This window comes from Asterias amurensis, chromosome 1 (genome assembly GCF_032118995.1).
Source record: "Asterias amurensis chromosome 1, ASM3211899v1".
NCBI classification, from domain to species: domain Eukaryota; kingdom Metazoa; phylum Echinodermata; class Asteroidea; order Forcipulatida; family Asteriidae; genus Asterias; species Asterias amurensis.
Genome location: NC_092648.1, coordinates 31,223,603 through 31,247,013, shown reverse-complemented (window position 1 = coordinate 31,247,013; position 23,411 = coordinate 31,223,603). Strand labels below are relative to the sequence as shown.

Here is a 23,411-nt window from a genome sequence, read left to right as displayed (position 1 = left end):
AAGCCAACATTATACACGCACTGAGTGCTGTGTAGTTTACACTGCAAGTTGCCAAACAACGTCGCAAAACATGTCAAGTGTGCTTCGGTTTAACAATGGGATCAAACAGTTGTGAGATTCACGTTGAAATGTTGCAGCATGCATTACAACATGCAGCCACATGGACCAGTTAGCTTGCAACTTTACTAGTACACCAGCATTTTTACACTAAGCGTGTGGGGAATGCCTTTTCTACACCGAACTACATAGTCAATTGGACCACTTCAATTGGAGAGAATCTTGACTGGTCCTCATATTAGAAGTTTTTCATTGACAAAAAACCCTTTTATTTAAGAAAGAAATTTTGAGTTCCATAGTTGAAAAAAATAGAATAATATCAGTGTACTTCCTTTTATCCCTCTTTACTTTGATTTTGTATTTTAACATAATTTAAAAGAATACAAACTGGTGATTATGCACATGATTGCAATGCAAGTATTGGAAGCACTGTCACAAACAGGAGACTTAATGGTATGTAAACGCCAATTGTGAAGTACATGTAGCAGCACTTAGTTACCCGTAGCTATGGTTTGTTGATCTCTTGTTAGCCCTTAGTGTATTCTCCACCATTTGCTTAACTTATTGAGTGTCTTGAATGGGAGGGAGCATTGTATCCAGTGGTAGCTGTATACACTGTACATAGTGTAGCTTATATACTGGTACTACTTGCTGTGGAGGTTTCCTCTTGTTGATTCAGTTCAATTCAATTCAATTCAATAATACGTTTATTCCTTACTCTTGTGATTGTTGAAGAAAAAAACCAATTGTGGGAATTAAACAGCACATAGAAATGTAACAAAATCTAAAGCGCATTTAATTACCAAGAAACAATATAACCTTAAAGGAAATAATAAATAAATAACTAGGATTTAACTATGTACAAGAGAGGAGCGAGAGCATGAGGCTGTTAGAGTAAGCCGAGGCTTGTAGACAACAGACAGACAAACAAACAAACAAACAGCAGCGAAGAAGAAACAAGGACAAGACAAACACACAATGACAATACAAAATGCTGATGACAAAATACAGAGAATATTAAACCAGGCTAACTGAAGATGACAAAAGATAGTAGAACTTGTGTCCATTGAAATGTCAAATTGCAATGATGCAGGGGAAATGTATCCAAACATAACATTCTTAAAATGTATGTCAAACAAAGGAAGTGTTTGAACAGGCCCACCTTAAAAGGGATATTTTAGTGATGGTTACTGTCCTATAAGTTTACATAATTCAACTTTTTATACCGACAACAAAAGCAAGAGTCTCAAGTGAACAGAACTAATAGGCCTAATATTTTGATATTGCACATATATTTTGGTAAATTAAAGGGAAGGTACACGTTTGGTAATCACTCAAAACAAATATTAACTTAAAAACTGACGTGGTAACGAGCATTGGAGAGCTGTTGATAGTATAAAACAATGTGGGAAACGACTCCCTCTGAAGTAACGTAGTTTTTGAGAAAGAGGTAATTTCTCACTAAAATAATAAAAGACTTCTAGCTAGAAGTCTTTTATTCCTATCTGAAAGCACACAAATTCGTCCAACAAGGGTGTCTTTTCTTTCTTCATTTTCTCACAACTTCAAAGACCAATTGAGCCCAAATTTTCACAGGCTTGTTATTTTATGCTTATGATGGGATACACCAAGTGAGAACACTGGTCTTTGACAATTACCAAACGTGTACCTTCCCTTTAAACAATTAATATCTTAATATTTTCTCTTCCACAATCTATGTTACATCATGTGTAGAGAAGTCTCAAACATTCAAGCACTCATTTTTAGGGTGGTCGGGTTGGCCATGGCGTAGTGGTATAATTACCATGCCTTCCTCCGCTAGGACCCTGGTTCGAATCACGACAGGGGCACTAAAGTGTACATGGATTTTCCAAACCACGATCGATTAGAGACCTTGTGAGAAACAGGCTTTAGTATGCAAGCTATTTGGGTGCTAATATTGCGTACCTCTCAATGTGATTATTTGGTATTCAACGTTAAATTTATTTCTGTGTGATTGTGTGTTCAAGTGCAGAATTGTTGTGACAGTTAAAATTGCATGACTTATCACTTTTTGCCTTCTTCATGATATGTCTTATAGAAGAAACGAGATGAAGAGAGACCACCTCCCATCAGAGCTCGTAATACCTGGGAAGGAGGGGAGGATACTGCCGATGTGCCACATCAAGACAGACGGCGGAATCTTAACCTACAGTTAGCACCCAGAGATCCATCGCCTGACACAGGTAAATTCTTATCATTCTCCTCTCAGGGCCAAATTTTATAAAGCTGTTAAGCAGAATACTGCTTGACAAATATCTTTGCTAGGCAATTATTGAGTGGGGCACCAGTCACCCAATGAACCATTTATGTAATTTTGTGCTGGTAACCTGCTTCTGCTAAGCAAGACTGTTATGTGCTTAGCAAGTTTTTGTGGTTACAGGCTTCATGAAATTGGGCCCTGCGCCTTGATGAAAAAACAGACCAATGGTTTTGGGAGTTTCGACCATCCGCTGTAACCACCTTTGGTTTGTTTTGTCACGATTTGTGTTGTTGTTTTTACCATGGTTTCCTTTTGATGTGAACTATAACTGCAATAAAAATGTACTGTCACGACACAAGGCCTAGTCATTGTTTGAATGGCAACAAATATGTAGTTTGGAGAATATAAAGAAGTGTCAAGTAAATTTTTTATATGTAAATAAGTAAAACAATGTGTGTTTCATTTGCACAATAATAAATCCATTTATCATACTTGTGCTTTTTGCAAAGAAGAGAAAAGTGTATTTTGAAATATTTTTTCCCATTTAGAAAATAGTTTTCCATACTATTGAAACAACTTGTCAGTATTCAAAGCATGCAGTTAGTATAGAAGACTGCTGTTTTGCCTTTGTATGGGTAGGGCCTAGACTGTTATTATTATAATGATATGAGAGAATATTCAAATATTGACAAAATGGTCATTTTATCTGTCCACTGCACGAATTATGGCAATTGGTATTTGCAAAAGACGTTGTTCATGTGGATGTTATGTTTAAATTTTAAATGCTGTCCTGTGGCTGGTAAAGTTCAAATTGTAAAGTCAACATTGTTCCTGTTGACCTGCTTGTAAAAACGTGTTTTAGGATTGGCGAATGGTGTTTTGGGGTGTCAAAAGGTTAAATACATACATTTGCCCTTTGGGAGAGTGTGTAGTTTCTGAGATGATATGTTTTCCAGCTGATTTACGTGTGAGTGTTATATACATAAATACTGAATGATAAGGCCATGTTCCGAATTAATGGGTTCGTTATGGCCAGATCACTTACAAGACCAATTATCTGATGTTGCAACTGCGCCGTACATGTAGCTGTTGCCGGCGTCACTGAACTGAAACACAACCAGATACGTTTTGCATGCTATCGCAACTTAAACTGGTTTTTATCATCACAAACAAGTACAGAAATCCAGGCTCAATTTCATGGCACTTGCTATCACAGAATTCTGTGCTAGTATAGTGCCCTCTGAAGCATTTGATTATCTGAGTCAGAAGCACAGAGTTCCACATTTTAAAGGACAAACAGCCATGAGATTAGGCACTTAACTCAAATTCCTGGAAAATCTCTGCAAAACCACAATACATTTATTTGGGACAAACACTTTAACAGAAGAATTAAAACAATCATAGAAGTTTCCTTTGCTTTTTTCCCTTTTCACTTGAATGGTTTCAAGTTGATGAACTATCAGACATGCACCTGGAACATATAGCATAGGGAGACGGCCAACATAGGGCTAGACTAGCTCAGTCAGCAGAGCACTGGCACAATGATTTAAAGGTCATTGGTTCAAATCCGGCTCTAGTCAAAGTTGGCTCATAATTTCTGTCTGGAATGTTCATTTTCCTGTACAAAAATATTCCTAATTATAATAAACTGGTAAATCAACAAATGTTATCTGTTTGGATATTTACAGTGTTTTAGAAATAAATAGTTTTGTTATTTGCAACCCTTTCCCCCAACCTCAGTGTAAACCTCAACTCATTATACATGAAAAACCTTGCACATCAGAATTGTGTCCAATTGGCAGAAAGCATAACACCCTAAGTCTGGGCGGAATAAATCAAGCTAATTATAATTTCTCAAGACAAGCCAGGCGGACATTCTGATTCCGCCATTTTAATCGTGAGATACTGCTCCTCGTAGCGATAGAGATTGCCTGTTGAAGTTACACTAATTTGTACTGTGAAAAAGATAGCTGTCGCTAAGCTGTCATTGATGTTCATTAACATTTACTGCCTTGTTGTTCAGTCACTTTATGCAGCTAGTGTTCATTATAATTGTACTGTGTGTCTTTACTTGTGTCATTAGAACTATAGAGTGGGGACACGCAAAAAAAAAAAAAAACATGAAATGCATCAAATCTGGACAGAAATTGTTTGAAAATTAATATTGTTTGCCTCATATATGCTGTACTTGCAATTCATATATGTGCTTGTGATTGGTATTATTGGTTGTATTTGTAGAAGTAAAAAACATGTAGATTAATTTATGTTCTACATGTAAGTTATGGCAATCATCTTGTATATTTGATTGATGGCCTTTTAGTTTTTGAAATGAAATATTCCAAATTACAGCTAGGTTTGAGAGGTTGACGACAGTGGGTCTCTCTGATTTGTTATGTATGAATAATGATATATTTTTCCATTGTTTATTTTCAAGGTTATGGACCAACTAGTTATCGGCAAATTCATCTGGATAAACTGAAACGGCAGTCGCTGGCAACGTATCCTGGCTCACGAGGGAGCCCTATTGATGACCAGCAGCAGGGCAGCTTTAGCGCTCCAGCCACAGACAGAGGTAGGTTTTGTTTTTGCTATAAATCTTGTGTATTAAAGACACTGGACACTATTGGTAATTGTCAAAGACCAGTCTTCTCACTTGGTGGATCTCAACATATGCACAAAATAACAACTGTGAAAGTTTGAGCTCAATTGGCTGCGAAGTTGCGAGATAATAAAAGTAGAAAAAAAATACCCTTGTCAAACCAAGTTGTGTTCTTTCAGATGCTTGTTTTCGAGACCCCAAAATCTAATTCTGAGGTATTGAAATCAAATTAAAATATTTTAGTGGAAAATGACTTCTTTCTCCACAACTATGTTACTTCACATGACATTCACTATTACTCCCATCCGCACCGGCGATCAAAAAGACCTATTCGCCCATGGGGAATAGCATTTCCCATTCAACAGTTAGGATCATCCTTGTTCCCAATGTTGTTGAGCAGTACAGCGCCGCCGCGCCGCTGCTAAAACAAAGGAGCACCTGTGCAAAAGGTTGTGATCCGATTTGTACATTGTTGCCGCTGCGCGGCGCTATATGATTTTTGGTTGTCAGTAATTTGTGTGATTTTTCATAATTTTATACTTTTAAAATACATCAAATGACAAGGATTTATATATATGTCAGTTATATAAAACAAATATTGAGTGGCTTTAATTCGTGGAATGGAAGGAATATTATCGCTCGGTAAAATTTGGACTGTTCCATTTCACTCGGCTTCGCCTCGTGAAATGGAACAGTCCAAATTTTACCTTGTGATAATATTCCTCCCATTCCACTCTGAGCCACTCAATATTTGTACACTATCAACAGCTCTCCATTGCTAGCCCCACTTGTGTGGATTCAGCTAGCCTTTGCCACACAAGTGGGGCTGCTCCATTGCTTGTTACCAAGTAAGGTTTTATGCTAACAATTATTTTGAGTAATTAACAATAGTGTCCAGTGCCTTTAAAAGGTTGTGTTACAACTATGGTAAAATTAAAGTTTTTGTTTAAAGATTTAAACCTACACATGCGTCCTTATGTATAAGGACGGGGTATAAGGGATGTCAAAGTGAAAAACTCCCTTTGAAATATGTTTGCATAAAATGCTTTAGTTTTAGGAAATTAGTAAACCAATTGAATTTGTAAATTCAAAACCTGATATTCGAAAAAAGTGAAACCGGGGTTTGATTTAAAACATGTTTTCACTATTTTCTTTTGTCTCTATTTGCCACTTGACACAAAGTGCAGATTATTCTGTTTGCTTTTGACTCTGATTTGGTCTTTGACTGTTATGGCAACATGCTAAGCTAATAATAATAGTTATAAATAATGACAGCTCTCATATTTATAACGCAATTCCAAAAATGATCATTGATACATCTGTGAGTTTTTTTCAAACTCAGGCTTTTCTATTTGTGATAAATCACTGTGTCCTGGAACTGTATGGGGCGGCTGTTCCCAAAGGCCTGTCATTCTGTCATTTTGAAGGTTGTTTGTTTAATACTTGATTGCTTCAGAATTCAAATCGATTTTAACCATTAAAATCACTGACAGCTTCGGGCAACCTACTTCAAGTCCATCTGTTTGTAACCTTCATAGGTGTTAATTGCGCTGTATAGGAAGTTGCTTTCTCGCTATTCATAAGTTCCTACACTTGTAAACTGAGTGGCTTAATTCCTTGTAGACGAGAATGCAAAGAGTGTCGTTTTTAAGGGTTGTACATGGGAGCGATTCAGTAGTTAGTTTATTTCATTGTGTTGTAAAATGTCCCTTTCCCCCTTGGTTTCCACAAGTACACTTGGGATTCAACCGGAGTTTGTTTTAAAGTGGAGTGGTTTCCCAATAAATCAACATCATGTGCTTGTCTGGAGTAAACTCGCTTGTCTGTCAAATGCTCATTCAAGACAGGTTTTTGGGCATTTGAGGAAATCAGGCTGCAGGATAAGCAGCTTTTCTGGAAGCAAAAATGAAAAATCAGAGCAGACAGAAAGATATGAGTTTCTGAAGATTGTAAAACTCACTGACTAAACCTTTAACTACATATTGCTATACTCATTAATCATTTGTTAAAAAAAAAAAAGACTTTGAACAACTGTATGAATTATTATTATTATTTTTTTCCCCACAAAATTTGATTTGTGACTGGATTTTATTATGAAAACTCTGTTGAGCCATCTTTGTTAATTCTCCCATTGAGTTGAATGTATCCTAACCACAGGCCTATAATCTAACTAAATTAGTGTAAGATAACAACCCCAGACACACAGTTTAATTTAACAATTTTCCCAATGATCTCTCCATGACTACTCTTATTGTATCTCCAAGACTGGAGTCCCTGGCGCATCAAGGAAGAAATGAACAGGGCGGAGGAAGATCACAATCTGTTCGGTAATCTCTCATTCTACCATGTAGACTTAACCAATGCCGTGTATCATTGTGTGATTCTTTTCCATTAACACATAAAGCCAGGTTTATGCTTCCTGCGAATGCTTCGTGCAAAGCAGAAGCAAATTTTTGTTGCGACCGTTTGGAAGGGTAGTGCATAGCGATTATTGCATCACCAAAATTCGCTTGGCAGGAAGTGTGAACCGGGCTTCTCTTAGGCGTGGACCCCCTTCAGCATGGACCCCCTTCATTCCCCAACACTCCTCCCCAAGCCTGTCTCTCTCTCTCCCCCCACCCATCCCCCCCTCTCTCTCCTTATATCAGGGACCAATTTGATAGTGCTGCTTAACGGTATGAACAGTTTTTGTGTTAACTATAGCAGAAAAAAAAATGCTTTAAACTGTAGTACCCAATTTGGCACGTTTACCATGAATTTTTCATGCAACAAATCGAAAAGGTATATACATGTAAGCTGCCCTCTCCGCAAAAATTCAGCTGTGAAGCAGCTCAATACTGGGCCAAGTTTCATGGCACTGCTTACCACCGTATTACACTCAACCGAGCCCTGTTAAGTGCGTGATCTATGGGCTCCTAAGAGCATAATCCCACAGCTTAAGCACAGCCATGAAATTGGGGCCTGTCGGCCGATTTTCACCAAGCGCTAAGATTGACCTTAACTCTGTATAAATCTTAACTGCTTAGCAACGTTAGCTTATTTCACATGTTGGCAAGAAAAAAAGGTGGCCAACTTCGCTTTACTGTGGATTTGAATGGTTTACTTTTAAATTTACTGATGGTAATAAATGGGAAAGTAAGTTGCTTTCTCTTGTTCGCACAGTTAGAAGTGGTATGAAATGGACATCGCACAGATAAGCATAAAAACAATCGCCGCAAGGAGCTCAACAAAATTGGTCCCTGTTTTAGCACTGGGCCCATTTTTATGGCACTGTTTACCACGAGATTCCACTCAACCGAGCCCTGTTAAGCATGTTAAGTGCATGATCTATGGTCTTTAAGTTAAGAAGTCAGTATATCATTGCTACAGTAAAAAAAAAAAAACACCCTAAAACCATGGAGTTCGAAATAAACGTAATCTTCCGCTGTCTATATTACAATTCCCTGTCAAGGAATACAAAGTTTGGGTATCTGGAATTGTAGAATACATGTCTTCACATATTATGCTAATATGTATCACACTGCTAACATCTTGTTTGCTGATCAGTAGTAAAAAAAAAATTAAATTTCCTTGAGACTTTTTTGAGCGGCAGCTTTCATGGGATTTTCTTTCACATAATTTAAGAAAACCGGCAAATTGAAGGTTGTATCACAGGTACAGACTCAATACACTGACGTCACAATCTCAGGTGGCTGCTGCCTGCACATGGTCTATCACTTGCATGTGAATACACACGGTGCACATTTCACCACATGAAAGTCACCTAAATCATGTAAATGCACATGTGCGGCACAAAGAGGAATCGGATTCCCCGAAATCATGCAACCTTGCGGATAAGATGACATTTGGTGAAATGGATCAACTAGTGGGTTTTGTGCATGGCATCCTACATCTACATGATAAAGTTATATATATAAAACATCCAATTGAACTAGATTTACAACAATTTTAACTGGATTTACAACCAGTTACAGTATTGTGACAACCAGTTTAACATCCAAGTGAACTAGAATTACAACCAGTTCAACTGGATTTACAACCAGCTACAGTAATGTGACAACCAGTTTATCATCCAAGTGAACTAGAATTACAACCAGTTCAACTGGATTTACAACCAGTTACAGTATTGTGACAACCAGTTTAACATCCAAGTGAACTAGAATTACAACCAGTTCAACTGGATTTACAACCAGTTACAGTAATGTGACAACCAGTTTATCATCCAAGTGAACTAGAATTACAACCAGTTCAACTGGATTTACAACCAGCTACAGTAATGTGACAACCAGTTTGTTAGTCTGTTGAACTGGATTTATAACCAGTTAAACAGGGACTTCAAATTTGCATCAGGTTGAAATACATTGGAGCATGGTAATCCTGACAACATAAGCCTACATTATACATGTACTGAGTGTTGTGTAGTTAATTTTGCTGTCATTTATTTCTGATATATGTATTAAACCTCAATAAAATGTGTTTTGTTTTTTCCCCGACATATCTCACTTGCGCAATTAGCAAATAAGTCATGCCCCCCTTTTGTGGATTGTTACCGCCCCCCCCCCCTACCATCGATTTCACGTCGGGAATTCAAACATATCGTCGGCAAAAAGAGTCTGGTCCCTAACTACACGCGCCTAGGTACCAGGCCACACAGTGCACACGTCTCTATATGCACACAGCCAGGGGGCCCGACGGCTCGGTTTCCCGACATGACGTCACGTTTATGCCCCTTTTAGGGGCAGGGTGGGTTCCCCTAATCTCTTGAAAACCATTTTTAAAATACTTGCGCATTTACTTAAAAAATGTAAAAAAATATTTCAGGTTTAAAAAGTCATGTCTAATCGTTTAAATTATTTTAAAAAACACTGCAGCTACCCTTTTAAACTAGAAGTCTGTAAATACCAAACTAATTAACATCTTTCATCAGCAATGCTTTCACACTTCACTCATCTTTTGTTGCTGTAACTAAATAAAACTTATTTTATCCTTCTAAAAAATAAAGATAAAAACCGCACACAACCATTTCTGATACTTACTCGTCTCTGTATTCAAACACTGCAAGCTCTTTTATTCTATAAAGTATTCCGTACTAAAACTACTTTTAAAACTAACTAAAAAATTTAAATTGCAGACACTATTTCTTATACTATCCCGTCTCTGTCAACAATTAGGTTCTTGACCCCGACAGATATCATTGAATCTGTGAAGTATCTTCTACCTCCATGCTTGTACTAAAACTACTTAAACAAATATGTTATAACCACAGACCTCTATTTCTGATACTATCTCGTCTCTGTCAACAATCATGTTCTTGACCCCGACAGATATCTTTGAATCTGTGAAGTATCTTTCTACCTCCATGCTTGTACTAAAACTACTTAAAAAAATATGTTATAACCGCAGACACTATTTCTGATACTATCTCGTCTCTGTCAACAATCAGGTTCTTGACCCCGACAGATATCTTTGAATCTGTGAAGTATCTTTCTACCTCCATGCTTGTACTAAAACTACTTTAAAAAGTATGTTATAACCGCAGACAGTATTTCTGATACTATCTCATCTCTGTATAAAGTCCTTCAGACAATTGGGTTCTTGACAATGATGACGATCTTTTATTGTATCTCGTACTAAAACTACTAAAAATAAAAGTATAAAAACCACAGAAACTATTTCTGATACTATCACATCTCCAAAAAAGTCCTTCAGACAATCAGGTTCTTGATACTGACAGAGAGCTCCTTCATCCATCGGCATCTCCAGAATTATTCTGTATTCACGGTGGCTTCCCCGTTCCCGTTCCCCACTGGAGAAGCTTTTTTATTTAATTTGAGGTGACAGTTTTGCCGGTTACCAATGTGAGAGAGAGAGAGAGGGGGGGGGGGATGTTGTATCTGTGTATTGTTTGACCTGATTCCATGGATGTGGGGCAAGAAGATTGAGGAAGCTACCAGGATAAATTGTAGAGTTGTCTCTCAGCGGCAGAATGTATTGGGTTGAAAATAAGCTGATATTTTTATTGACTGATAAAACAAAAACCTCTTACAGTACATCTGTTCCCTTAGGCCTATATGGCATGCATGAGTATGCAGGCTGTGAGTATATGTACTCTTTTATTTTTGTTGACAAATGTATGTTTTCAAACTTTTATTATGTTTAGTTTAATAATGAATTGTGGGAGCAAAAACTAAATGGGGTTCTTGCTTAACAAAAGAAGAAAAGATTGTTTTTTAACAAGTTGCCAATGCCACTTAATTGTGCAAGTCTCGGGCGTATCAAATTTGAAGAAGAAAAAAACATTCAAACAAAAAATATAGTCTGAAATCTTTTTTTTTTTTTAGTTCTATTTAAAATCTTGAAAATAAAAATACATAAATAGAATTTCAATATCTATGTTACAATGAGTGTGTTCAAATTTACATTGAAACAAAATTCGAAGTTGGAATGAGGGTGGTTGTTTTTTAGATACCCCATTTGCCAATCACGCCTGAATTTGGGTGACCATTACATAATAGGTTTAATGAAAACTTGAACATCAGTTGGGCAAATTTGTAATAGTTTTTACAAATAACCAGAAACTCGGGTCAAGTCTTAATCTCAGGTTTCTTCGTTTCTTTCCTAATTCTTGTATAATTGTTATAGCCATAAACCATGTTAAGCTGAAATATTTGAAGAAGTTAAATGACGCACGCCTAAAACTCCATATGGCTGGGACCAGCTTGGTTCTTGAACAATTAAATAAGCACAAGAATTGCACAGTTTATATATAAATTATTTCTAAACTGTTGAAGACGGAACCAGTTGATGTGCATTCATTATGATAAGAGAATTAAGTCTCCAGAGACTATGCAGATATGTGTTTTTATTATTACCTTTTTAGAGCATTTATCCCAATGTTGCCTTCTTCACTTTAAAATAAACATCGATTTGTCGAAAATTAATGGGAGTACCATATTATGTGTTGCATTGACTGCAGCTGTTTCAATGCTCTCATTCAATTTAGACATATTTTACACCGCCTAGACTAAAAAAATCGTTACTGCAAAATTGACTTTATAAAACACAACCCTTTTACAGACAGATGAAATTACCATGTACCTGGTGTTGCATTTTTTATTACGAGCCTCATGCAGTTTAATTTGCTCCGACCTCCCCACATACGTATCAAATAACTATTGTCAAGAAGATCCTGATGAGAAATTCAGTGCGTGGTACCGGCGGGATATTACAGGTTCCTTCCTATTAGCAAAGCACCGGTTCACTTGCCTGTATTGTAATCTCCCTTGATGCGGTTGCCATGGTGATTCTGTTTCATACCGAGACCTAATTTGTTGGAGCGTGATTTCATTTTCCAGAAAAGATCAATATAATATGTGCTGTGTTCTTTTCCTTTCAAAGTCTTAACAATTGATAGACTGCAGGTTTGGCACATTTTGTTGGTAAAGTTATGGGAGAAGACTTTTGTGTGTGAGCAATTAAAGACATTTAAAGGGAAGGTATCGTTTGGTAATCGTTTTGAAGCCTACAGCAGCTTTTTATAGTATAAAGTATGTTTTAAAGGGAAGGTACACGTTCGGTAATTACTCCAAACAAATATTAACTTAAAAACTGACTTGGTAACGAGCGTTGGAGAGCTGTTGATAGTATAAAACATTGTGAGAAACGACTCCCTCTGAAAAATTGTAGTTTTTGAGAAAGAGGTCATTTCTCACTCAAATAATGAAAGACTTCTAGCCAGAAGTCTTTTATTCCTATCTGAAAGCACACAAATTCCTCCAACAAGGGTGTTTTTTCTTTCATCATTTTCTCGCAACTTCGATGACCGATTGAGCCCAAATTTTCACAGGCTTATTATTTTATGCTTATGATGGGATACATCAAGTGAGAAGACTGGTATTTGACAGTTCTACCAAACGTGTACCTTCCCTTTAAAACCATTTCACTTCAAGGTAATGTGCTTGTGTAAAAAGAGAGTAAGTTTTTATGCCTCAAAATTTGAATCTGAGAAGGTAAGATTTCTCAAACTGCATATTCCAGTTACAAATTATTCTTCCTGTATGGATCAGTAATAGCTCCGCAATTCAATGTGATATTTCAAAAATGTTACCACGTTTTTCTGTATACCTAAATTTACAGGATTAAAAAAATTGAACGGTTCCAAAAAACAAAGGTACACTTTGCCTTTAATGCCAACCTAGTTACCATGGTACCAAGTATATACTAGAGCTGACATCTCCTGTATCAATATTTCATTACGGATGAGAAACCAAAGAGTCATTTCTTGCCAAACTAGGAATAATTGTCTAGTTGTCCTTCAATGAGGCACGTTTTCAAACATAGTCTTTGAACATTTGTTAATAAGTTTTCCCTTATTTGTGCATCTACCTTGGCAAGGAGATAAAACCATAGTGAGTCTACCCTTGTTGGTAATATAAAGCCAGATTGCAACATTGTTATTGATACAGAACAAAATGTTTTATGTGATTCCCAGGTTTGTAGTATGCATCAATAACTTGACCAAAAATCAGACATTGTTACGCGAGTGTGCCGAGTTTATGTCACATTGGATTTCAAGTTAGTGGTTGATGTTTTTGCACTATTGTTTGTGTTGTTAAATGGGAATGCCACTTCAATTGAAAGTTCCCTTGCATGCTTTTAAAGACCTGTGTATACATACATGGTTTTCCTTTTACATATGACAATAAAGGGGAGTCGGTTACCTCTTTGCATCCGTCATGTTGGCAGTTTATCCAATAGTTGCAATTTTTACCTTCCCCCAAAAAACGTTTCAACATGTGAGTGGACATGCAGACTTTTACTGAAAATGATTACAGTTGATTAACTTTCAAATCACCTTTAAATTTCAATCAACAATTTAACGAAATAGTGATCCTGTTAAAATAAATCAAGTTAATATATTATTTTCAGTATGCCTGCATGTCCATTCACATACAGAATCTCTTTTTGAGTGGTTTCCGATAAACAAAACAATGGCAACCATTGGAAAAACTGCTTATATGACAGATGCAAAGTGGTGCATTTTACTCCGTCTCCTGTCATACTGTACAACACACTACTATTTTATTAACTATTTCACCTATAGTCCTGACACTTCATTCTTGAAAGGGCAAGGTCGTTTCTTCCTCTGTGATAAAGGGCACCTCATTGAGGGGAAATGTAACCTTCTACTGGAACATTTCAAGGGGCACTGCGGAGGTGAACAGGGGCATGGGGACAATTGCCTCCATTGCATTCGTGAAGTAACGGGCCTGCGACGCAATTCTTGGATTAAAATACACACTAAAAATGCTGCCAAAATGAAAGGTTTAGAATATATATATACTTTCTGTGTCTGTTTCACAGGAGGTCACGACCCATTTGCTGGCAACACAGCCACAATCCTCAAGAAGCGTAACAGTAACAGTTTAATAAGACAGGAGTCCGAGGACCCCGAAGTGCGACAGCCACATGCAGACCATAAATACGTGAGTTCCTTTGGGTCTGCTAACGTCAAGGAGAACGGCAGTATTGGAGGAAGAGGTTACAGGAAGAATCTATCCAGCTCATGGCCAGAGGCGCATTTTGATGACGGGTCAAAGGGCAAGAAGAAGGTTGAGCCTCTACCAGGTAAGTAGGCAGGCCTTGCGCTTGAGCCTTTTTAAAAGTAGCCCACACGGCTAGTAAGCTTTGCATTTTAATTGCCCCTGGGAAGTGTTAGTAGCTCAAATTTGAGCTTGTATTGTCATAAATGTACATATAAGATGAGTCAATGGTAGCAATATCATCTGAAAAGAAAGATGTATGAGGCCTACAGGCAAGTAGGTTGCACAGTTTTTAGTAGCCCTTTTGGCAAGTTGAGAAGTGGTGTCTGCTAGACAATGTACACAGGCTAGTTTTAAGGAAAATCCCTGGTGGTCAGTTTATGCGTTATTTCTAAAAAAATTCTTCTCTACATACAGTCTGTGTCATTTTTTAATCATTCATCTGTTTTCAGATGCAGCAGTTCGGCGTGACTGGTCCCCAGAGTACGAGCCGAAGAAATCTAAGGGTGTGGTCCCAGCCTCGCCCATCCCTCTAAAACCCACCCTTGCAAGGTCAGCGGGTCGAAGGGGACAAGGGAGGCCCATCCTAGACCCACTGGAGCGGAACCAAGGATTCAAAGGGGTGGATGACATCATTGATTCAGACCTCTCGTATACTGATGATTTTGAAATGTCTGATGATGAAGACATCGGACCTGATGTAAGTACTTTGTCGACAAGCATTATTGTTGTGTCAGTGCTGAAATATTGTTTCTCCCAAAATAGCTCTATCTACATGCGAGTTTCTCAAAATAGCACATACTTTCTCACAAAAGAAGTTTGCAACGAGTTTTGTTTTTGCACATTTTTTATGCGAGATATAACGTTATATAATTCTACTCCCAATGGGGGTATTAGCTCTTCCCAATCGGGAGACCTTTTTTAAAGACAGCGAGGCGTTCAGTCAAGTTATCAGGAAAGTACTGCAGCTCTCTGCGTGTTCTCAGAGTCATTGACATCCAAACTACTCCTATACTCCGATCAGAATGAAGTGCTACCCTAATTGGAAACTTCATCTTGTAATTGGAGAGAAATTATCCTCAATCAGAGGTGTGTTTAGGGGTCAGCAACACCCTGTTACTGAGGTAGGGGTTAGCTAGTACACTGTATCTCTGACTGACTTAATTTAATCAGCCGCGCAAATTTGAACACTACCCAGAAACTTGAACATTACACCTGAAATATATATAAAGTAATTGTTACCATGGAAACCAGCTGAATCTAGGCATGATATTCTTCCTACTGTAGTCTGACTCGTGATTTTGTTTGACCTTGGGATATCAGAAAATTAGCTTAAACTAGCCTGAGAACGCTGTTAAAGCCTACACCATTGTGTACATATAGGTCAGCCCTTTCGATATAAAGTAAGTGTTTCCATGGAAACCTAGGCATCTAGGCATGATAATCTTCCTAATGTATATGTAGTCTGATTTCTGATTATTTTTTTCCTCTTGAAAAAAAAAATAAAAATAAAAAAAATCATCACTAGCCCGAACAGTCTTTCCTCACTGTGTGTACATAGGTCAGCCCATTCTATATAAAGTAAGTGTTTCCATGGAAAACAGCTCAAGCTAGGCATGATATTCTTTATACAATAGTCTGATTTCTGATTTTTTTTTACCCTTGGAAAAATAAAAATAAATGTCATGAAATAGCCTGAATAGTCTTTTAAAGTCGACACCGGGTGCACATAACATTCTTGGAATTTCATAAAGTCATGAACTTCATCTCGCCTGGGAGGGACCAAATATCATGCCTGTATCAAGCCTGACCCCCAGATTTTTCTTTAATGATACTTTAATGGTTTTATTATCCCTTTTTATTCCTTCTGGAAACAAGATTCTGGGTTGAATAAATTCAATACTGATCAGAACGTGTGCCCCCCCCCCCCTAGTCAACCAGGATATGCTTGCCCAGGGGTTAAGGTGTGGTGCTGTAATAAAACAAACAATTAATCATAACAAGTGGGAATATAAGGAGCATTTTTATGAGCTACATTTGCTTTAGTAAAGCATTGTGTAACACTACAAAGTGTTGCGCTAACTGTATCAGTTGCTATCAGAAATCATCTTTGATTGCTAAATATTAGCAGTCAGTGGGCACAAAACATATTAGTATAAGATATCTGCTGTAGAATGCATCCAAGAAGCTTAAGTGGATGTTTCCTTGTGGAACTTGGAGAAGCACTGGTATAAAGTGCTTATCACACATCAAATATTTTAAAACCAAATTTCATTCAAAGATTAGGAATGACATCTGAAATTATATATTTTCATTTTATTCAAACAGATCTAAGCTGAAGGCCCACTTGGTTTTATCGGGACAAAATATATAAATGTCGACACTCTATTCTTTATCCTTAAAGGCAGTGGACACTATTGGTAATTACTCAAAATAATTATTAGCCTAAAACCTTTATAGGTAAGGAGTAATGGGGAGAAGTTGGTAGTATAAAACATTGTGAGAAATAGCTCCCTCTGAATTGGAGTAGTTTTTGAGACAGAAGTAATTTCCACGAATTAGATCTATAGACCTCAGATTTAGAATTTGAGGTCTAGAAATCAACCATCTAAATGCACACAACTTCGTGTGACAAGGATGTTTCGTTATTATCTCGCAGCTTGACAACCAATTGAGTTCAAATTTTCTAAGGTTTGTTATTTTATGCATACATTGAGATACACAAACTGTGAAGACTGGTCTTTAACATTTACCAATAGTGTCCAGTGTCTTTAGTGCAGTTATTTCGATTATAAGATAAGGTATGACATCTGAAATTAGGCAATTCCTGAATGATCAAATGGTACTAAGCTGGAAGCTCACTTAGGTTGATGAGAACAAAATACACAATTTTATTTCAACATTGTTCATTTGCTTTTACAATAAGAAAATAGAATTAGCTGATGCATTAGATATTACAAGTGCACTTTATAGCTGTTCTTGTTTGTTGTGTTGTGTCTTTGTGAACAACTGTGCTGGGTCGAAACCTCAGGTCATTATTATTATTATTTTTTTTTACAACAAGCAAATCAAAACCTACAGGTTTGGTTTTATGATATCAATTTGGAAACATGAGAACTTGAATGAAGGGTTATTGAACCATACTTGAATGTACCCTGCATTTTTAATGATCTAAAAAAGTGATTCACGCTGATGGGTTGAGTTGAGTCACCTCCTTCAAGACACACTTTCATAATTCTTCTTCAGCTTGTTACAAAATATCCTCTGATCTGTGAAGTCATGTAGGGAGGATCAGGAAGGTCAGTTTATGATACTGACAAGACCGGCAGGATTGGCGTTTTAGCCCCCGGGGGGAAAGATCTTGTAGTGTGATATCGTACGCCTGTCTGTTTTAATTAGTCCAAGCAAGATTCGTTATCAAACTGCTTGGGCTTCAAGCAGGAAGTGGACTTGATTAAAATGTGGGTTAGAAGATATATAACCGAATTCATGTGATTAAGATCATATAGATGCAGATGTTATAAAAGGTATTTGTTTATTTTAGTCTGTTGGGGAAGTGGTGTATTTTTAGACAGTTTCAACAATGTTTATAAATGAGGGCTTTGATTTATTTTAGCAAAAAGTACCCATGGGATTTGAGGCTTTGCTTGGTGAGGTATCAATTACAATATATATATTTGTATGCGGTAAGACCATGTGTGTATCTACTTGCCAGGTAGAGTTTGTTATTAGAGAACTATTGTGCTTTATATTGTACTACCGCTGAGTAGATTTTCGGAATTCACGTGACTTCTCAGTGTAGATACACTCATGATGTTTCTGCAAACCAAATATAAAAAGAACAATGTTTGCCCTTTGGTTTTGCAATTATTTTCTATTCAGGGTTAAGGTGAACCAATATCATGGGCACTCAAGTTACATTGTAATCGTAAATTACAATTCTGGCAGATTTTTTTGGACTTGGACAAGAACAGCGGTGAAATAAACGCTTGTGAACAAATGACTGGATATGGAAAATCATTTAAGGAAACAGGTTTTTTATTCCTTCAGTCAATGTAGCAAAATAATAATGATAATAACTATTTTAAGCCAAATTGAATCCTCAATTCTGATTGGTCGGCCCATAGCAACAAGAGGTTGATATAAACCTGTGTTGCATGGCTTTTATCACACCCAGTCCATTGCACTGTTTTAACTCCACGCTGTGGTGGATTCAACTATGTACACAGTACACAGTCAAGGTTTTGAATGATAAATAAACTAGCCCAGCGTGCAATATGATATCATGTGGTAAATGCATCTACAGAGACTCAACCCTCCTACTTGTTGTACCACTCAATTGTCATCGCCTGTAGTTTATGAATGATAAATAAACTTTGTCAACCTGCAATTAATTATCATGCGGTGAATAAGTCTTCACAATACACATGCGATTTGGTACCTCAGTTGTTTGTTACCATACACAAGCTTTGCAGTTGAGTGGTTGCAAATGGTTAGTCAACTTGCTGGGAAAAAAACCCCAAAACACAGCTATTTTGTTTATTTAATGAATATTGATAATTTTACACTTAGTTTCTTACATCCGCCCAAAGACAGCAACCAAAATCATCCTAAAGTTTTAGACAAATGTCCATAAAATCCACCATTTCACATGAAAAGATTTGTCAGTTTATAAGTAAATAAAAAAGCAGTGTATTTGTTTTCTTGCGAATGACTGTTCACAAAGGAACAAAATCTGTTGTTTTTCCCTGAGGCCTGTCCAGCGTTGAGAAAGGACTGACCTCACACTAACCAGCAGCTGGTACACAGTGTTTGTTCACTACTAGGAAGCAGATACTGAGCCATACCCTCAAGACTAACAAATGCTATTCTGAGAAAAAACTCTTACCAGTCCAGAATTTCTTGCCAGTTTCTCATGCTGGTACTGTGTTGAGAAATGTTGAGGCAAGAGAAGGGAACAGGGAATTAATGACATGCTTTAGGTCAGTAAAATAACGGACGGTGTATTGGTCTGATCCTTCGGCGATTAACAATAGAGTGCTCCAATGCTGTCAGGCTGCAGTAGGCTGAGTACAGTGTACTCTTCATAATGCTAAGACCAAAAACTATCTCAAATCCTATTTTTAATTTTAATTTTTTACTTAAATTTTTTTTCTAATAGAGAGATCAATTTCGTTTGTTTCTCCACCACAAACTGAATACATTTCTGTACATACTACACCACACAGAACTTAACCTTACCGAGCAGTAGTAATTTTTATTTTCTATCAATTTTTTTTCTCTCTCGACAGATGAGCTCCTTGGAGAAAGTGCGCAGCAGCGCTGCCAAGAAGCGGGCTGAGAAGAGAGCGGAGAAACACATCACGAGGGACTTGGATAGACACTCTCAATCCAACAACAATCTCTCTTCATCCTCGGTGGTCTCCCCTAAGGTGGATGAGAGCGGCTTCTTTAGTATGTTCTCAACGATGAACAGTGGGGTTGAGGACTCATTGGAGAGACAACCTCTATCAAAGAAGAAAGGGTGAGTGGAGAGGGACCACTATGAAGTTTTGAAATAATTTTGTACATGGCTTTTAGTGATGACGTTGTGGCTGGTTCAGACAGGCACTCTAGAGTCGCGCCGAACCAAATTATTTAATAAAGTACATGTAAAGTTTGAACGCGCTCTGGAGCGTCTTGATGATTCTGAAGCGTCTTGATTTCAGACGTAGATCTTGTTATGAGACAAACCTAATGTAACAGTTGAGTTCGCCTGTATAAAACCAAAATGTATTTGGTTCGACCTGTAGTCGCTCCTAAGATATTTGGTTTCGGCGCAACCCTGAAATGCCCGTCTGAACCGGTTTTGACTTATGTCATGGTCTAGTGGACTTGAGCTCTGGTGTTTTTGATCAGCAGATTGTGGGTTAAAAAACAAAATTAAAATCTGTTACGTGAAAATAAATTTCATCCAAGGACCATATGCCTTTTTGAGGTATGGCGGACGCAACAGGAGTGCACTGTTTAGTTTGGGTGTTTACACACCAATTTACCCAAACCTAATAGTGTTGTAGCATTGTGTCCGCCATATCTCAAAAAAGCTTATTGAGTGACCTTCTTTAAAGAAAATTAACTCATCAAATTTGTCCTCCTAGTCTTTGAGTGAGAAATCTTTACACAATTATTTTCATATTTATGAGTTTTAACTCAATTTTGTTGTGATTCAAAATACACAGCCGGAAAAAAAACCAGCCCGATTTTTGCCATGAATATTTTTACAAATATTGAAGTTTAAAATGCTAGCATTGGTTGCAGCTGGTTTGTTTAACTGCATTAATGTATGATCTTGTAACCAATCTGGCACTTGGAAGTTGATTCTGAATAGCATGGCTCATGTACTGGACCTTAGTTTACATTAAAACTCACAAAAGTCCAGATTATTATTATATGTTTTTTTTTCTATCAAGTTCAAGAAGAGCTCTGTAGATCCTGTTACGAAAAAATCAAATAACGAAATACATCTGTAGAAAAATGCACTGCTGATTTAATTGATTAAAGATGCTGTGATTGAACTTGGTTTTCCCTTCTGACATTGATTGCAGTTGATTGGGTTTGGTTGGGTTTGTTTGGGTTTGGTTTGGGTTGGGTTTGGTTGGTTGGTGTACATTTACCTCGACAAATGGCCATCGAAACATATTGCTTACCAGAATAAGATAACCTGCCAAACTACCATGTCACAAGTACAATTTGTGATTGGTATCCTGCTCATTACTGCTTAGTAGAAAGTCGTCAATCAATATTTTCAACTTTAGCAGCTCTATGAAATTGGGCCTTAGCCCTAGAGAGTGATGGAAAAGGTTACGAGTGCTTTTGTAATAATTCGTGTCTTGACTGCCAATTAAAATTAAGAGCACTCAGGGACATGTACAATCTTGTATGAACAAACTCAATGACAATGTGTACGTCAGAAAACTAATTTTTTGCTACCATAACAACATTTGTTCATTTGTTGCTCAATACGAGGCATGGTGGCACACCCCTGTTATTGTGTCGTCGATGTGGACTGGACATATCTGGAATTCTTGAGTGGTTTTTCATGAGGGTTGGAGGGGGGGGGGGGGGTTGAAAACATGTACTTTTATAAAAAAGGAAATTAGTGTTATGGGAGTATTGGGAAGATACTCTCTGCCTGCATATTTAGCATGGTGTACATTTTCTTGAAATTGCTTGAATTTTCAATTTCTGACTTTATGCTTATTTTGTTGAGTTATTAGTATCTTATGATGGCTGAATATAGACCATGTGACCTGTGACATCACATGTTTACTAAAGAGCCACAGATCATGTCAAGTTCCCTATTGGCACAATTTGTACACAGCCCAGCTGAAGAAAACAGGAAGTTTCATATTTTATGGAGATTTTTTATAAAATTTTGATATGAAGAAAGGGGTAGGGGGGGCTTACCTCAAAACTTATGCACCTGTTACTGTATGACACTTGAATTTATGAGGAAATCGTAAAATTTCCCATTATGACCAATCCCAGTGTTTTGCCTGCCAGAAAGACCATGGAGGTCAAGGTCACTCTTTTTGTAAAGAAAGATATTTTCATGGTCTATAAATAAAGGGCATTTCACAATAACTGTGTGAATGCGCTTAACATTAGTGCCCTTGTCATTGGGCCAATAACATTCCTTTAATCTTTCTCAGCTCCCTTGGGAGTATACAATTTATATGTTCAACATCATATCAACATTTGTACCAGTTTAAAACATTCAATCTTTACTCTCTTATGCCCCATCAATAGAAAGAAGCCCAACTCTGAGCTCCCGTTCAGCAGCAAGCCCAGGATGGCCAGGGCATCCTCTGGTAAAGGTAGCCGTAAGAACTCCATGGAGTACCCAGAGGAGAGGTCGGACCCTAATGCCTATGAGTACAGCCCGTCATCTGGGGTGACATTCAGGGATAAGCCAACGTCGGATGTCAGTATCGTCGGTCAGGGGTATAGTAATGGGCAGGGTCATAATGTCAGATCGCAGTCACCGCCGATCCCAACTCATGCAAAGGTGCAGAATGGACGGGAAAGAAGAAGGCAACAAAAAGGTGAGTTGATGTCATAGAAATATAGCCCGGAAAATGCTGAGCTTGGCTACTCTCTGTGTCGGATGTGGGTGCGGCGTTTCGATAGCGCGCAATAGGCTAGTATGGCAAAATGATCATCGCGTGACACACGTGTATGGTAAAAATGGCATCGCCACATAGACCGTTTCTACATGTTTCCATTGGTCATTGTTCATGACATCTACTGTATGGCCAAAAAAATGGCGTACGGACTTCCATAAAAATGGTCTCACAACAAAATCGCACGCACGATGACACACTCAGCGTTCTGCTATTTCTATGATTGATGTACAGTCGACTCTCCTTATAAACAAGGTCCTTGGGACTTGCCAAATTACCTCTTTACAACAGGAATTTTTTTACAAAAGGACTTTAGAAAAGAAAAACAAAGGAAAAATGAGACTCAGGACTTCAGAATGTACTCTTTACATGTATTATATATAGCAGAGCCTCTTGTTAACAGTGCTTTTTATAAGGAGAGCCTACTGTGTACATTTTTAAAATACCTTTTTTTAAATACACTTATAACAACCAAATTATACTAAAAAAAATTAATTTACATAATGCTCTGCAGGGACTTACTTGTAAAACATTTATTGCACTTTTATTGAAAAAAAATTAAACACATATTTTACTTTATCAAATAATAAACCACAAGGGAAACTGTCTGGGTAAAAAAAGATTGACTAGAGTGGGAACCAACGACCGGTTCTAATCCTGTTGTTGTAAACTGTTCTACATGTATGCTTAATCCTAAATCAAATATTTCACCAATCTATTTGTAGTTTTGAAATGTAGAATGGGTACCAAGCTATTGGCCCATTTTACGATTCCACATTTTTACTATTCAGTGTAATTTTCTTCCAGCA

The 23,411-nt window shown here is 37.4% G+C and overlaps 1 protein-coding gene across 3 annotated transcripts in view; it reads left to right on the top strand.

Annotated features, from left to right (window-relative positions):
• The window catches only part of LOC139936681 (TOG array regulator of axonemal microtubules protein 1-like), a 50,437-nt gene that overhangs the window by 9,151 nt on the left and 17,875 nt on the right, over window positions 1–23,411 (top strand). For 2 of the 3 annotated variants that reach the window (XM_071931559.1, XM_071931551.1), the window contains exons 2-8: window positions 2,138–2,282; window positions 4,734–4,871; window positions 7,163–7,225; window positions 14,262–14,525; window positions 14,893–15,140; window positions 19,732–19,964; window positions 22,229–22,524. In XM_071931559.1, coding sequence (XP_071787660.1) covers window positions 2,138–2,282; window positions 4,734–4,871; window positions 7,163–7,225; window positions 14,262–14,525; window positions 14,893–15,140; window positions 19,732–19,964; window positions 22,229–22,524 — 1,387 coding nt within the window. The remainder of the gene's footprint in view (window positions 1–2,137; window positions 2,283–4,733; window positions 4,872–7,162; window positions 7,226–14,261; window positions 14,526–14,892; window positions 15,141–19,731; window positions 19,965–22,228; window positions 22,525–23,411) is intronic. The other variant, XM_071931566.1, reaches the window with a different exon arrangement.